Source organism: Charadrius vociferus, unplaced genomic scaffold (assembly GCF_000708025.1).
Source record: "Charadrius vociferus isolate BGI_N301 unplaced genomic scaffold, ASM70802v2 scaffold3487, whole genome shotgun sequence".
Classification (NCBI taxonomy): Eukaryota; Metazoa; Chordata; class Aves; order Charadriiformes; family Charadriidae; genus Charadrius; species Charadrius vociferus.
In genome coordinates this window covers 7,376-8,926 of record NW_009649266.1, presented here as the reverse complement: position 1 = coordinate 8,926, position 1,551 = coordinate 7,376, and the positions used below count along the sequence as shown (strand labels likewise).

At 66.0% G+C, this 1,551-nt stretch overlaps 1 protein-coding gene across 1 annotated transcript in view; it reads right to left on the bottom strand.

The window, feature by feature from the left end:
- Positions 1-4: 4 nt before the first annotated feature.
- LOC104290001 (ankyrin repeat domain-containing protein 13B-like) overlaps positions 5-1,551 on the bottom strand; it is a gene marked incomplete at both ends in the record, with an annotated part of 4,169 nt that continues 2,622 nt past the window's right edge. Inside the window, 8 exon segments of the mRNA XM_009889048.1 lie at positions 5-39; positions 108-189; positions 280-346; positions 468-586; positions 588-646; positions 776-919; positions 1,195-1,240; positions 1,324-1,448. Coding sequence (XP_009887350.1) covers positions 5-39; positions 108-189; positions 280-346; positions 468-586; positions 588-646; positions 776-919; positions 1,195-1,240; positions 1,324-1,448 — 677 coding nt within the window.

Here is a 1,551-nt window from a genome sequence, read left to right as displayed (position 1 = left end):
CGGCGATGCCCAGGAAGGACTGCAGGGAGGTCTTGCTGCCTGTGGGAGAGGGGGTGAGGGCCGGAGCCGGCGCAGCCCCCTGCCCGCCCAGCCCGCACCGGTTCCACCTTTGCTCTTGCCCTTGTGCTGGTCCGAGAGGTGCTCGGTCCGCGTCCGCGTGATCAGCTCCACATTAGAGGCGCCGTAGACCTGGCCGAAGAAGGGGAAACACCAGAGATGGATCCCCCCTCCAAACCGGCCGTACTCTCCCCAGGAGGCTCAAATCCCCCTGCCCCTCACCTTGGCCTCGTACCCATTCACCATTTCCGTCTTCTCGCTCCTCCAGCCCAGGATCCCGGACTTGTTCCTGGGGGTGACACAGGACACCGTGAGCGATGGATGGTCCCACTAGGACAGCCCAGGGCACGGGCACCCCGGGGGGCCGCACATCCCTGGGGGAGGGGAGCTCGGTGCAGCCCCTAGCCCACCTCTCGAAGGCGATGTTCTTGGTGTCAAGCTGGGTGGTGACGACGGGGGCCGTCAGCCGTCCCATCACCTGCTCCTCAGTGGGCTGCACAGCAGCCAGCAGCACCTACTGGTCGTGGCTGGGCAAAGGCCTCTTTTTCCCGCCGGTCGTGGTCAATCTCCATCACCACCGCGCTGGTGTCTAAGGTGAGGGGGGTCGGCGTACATGGGGACAACCACCATCCCCATCACGTCACCCAGCCCTGCTGCAGCAGCAAGGGGCTCTGCTGGTGCTCCCCAGCCAGGGGGGACACCCCCAGTGCCAGCTCACCTTGTCCCCGAAAGACAAAACTGCGGTTGCCCCGCTGCCAGGTCATATGGTCGAAGCCCAGCAGCGTGGTGTCCACCCGCAGGTTCTGGCCACTCTTCCACACCTTGTAGGTGTCGCTGGGGCAGATCTTGGACACCAGCGGCACTGGGGAGAGACAGCGATAGCCCAGCCAGGGATGGGGCCACCCCGTACCCCCAGGTGGGCTGCCAGCGCTGAGCTCAGTGGGCCACGTGCCCGAGAACCCAACAGCTCGGTGGGATTGGCATCTTCAAGCTTGGGGTGTAAGGGGGCAAGAGGAGAGGCGTCCCCCATCCTGGGGATGGGGCTGGATGCTGGGGCTGGGGGCAGCGCCAGAGATGGGGGAGGCTCTGCTGGGAAACTCCTGCTTCCCCCCACCACGCTCTGCCCCACGAGCTTACCCCAGCTGGTGAACTCCCACTTCATCTCCACGTAGAAGTCCTGAGCCTACGGGAAGCACAGCAGGGTCAGGAGGAACCCATGGCCGGCATCCCCTTCCCCACCCCAGTGGTCCTGCTGGAGGGAGGTACCTTGCGCAGCTTCTCCAGCAGGATGGGGATCCCCGCGAGGCGCTTGATGGCTCTCTGGTAGTCACGGTAGCGCAGGACCAGCTGCACCAGCTCCAGGTCACGGGTGCTCACGGCCTCCTGCAGTACTGCAGGGCAGAGAGGGGCACTGCCCAGGGCGGGTGGCACGGCACGGCACGGCATGGTGTGGCATGGCACAGCAGAGCCGGCCACCGCACTGCAGCCCCATGC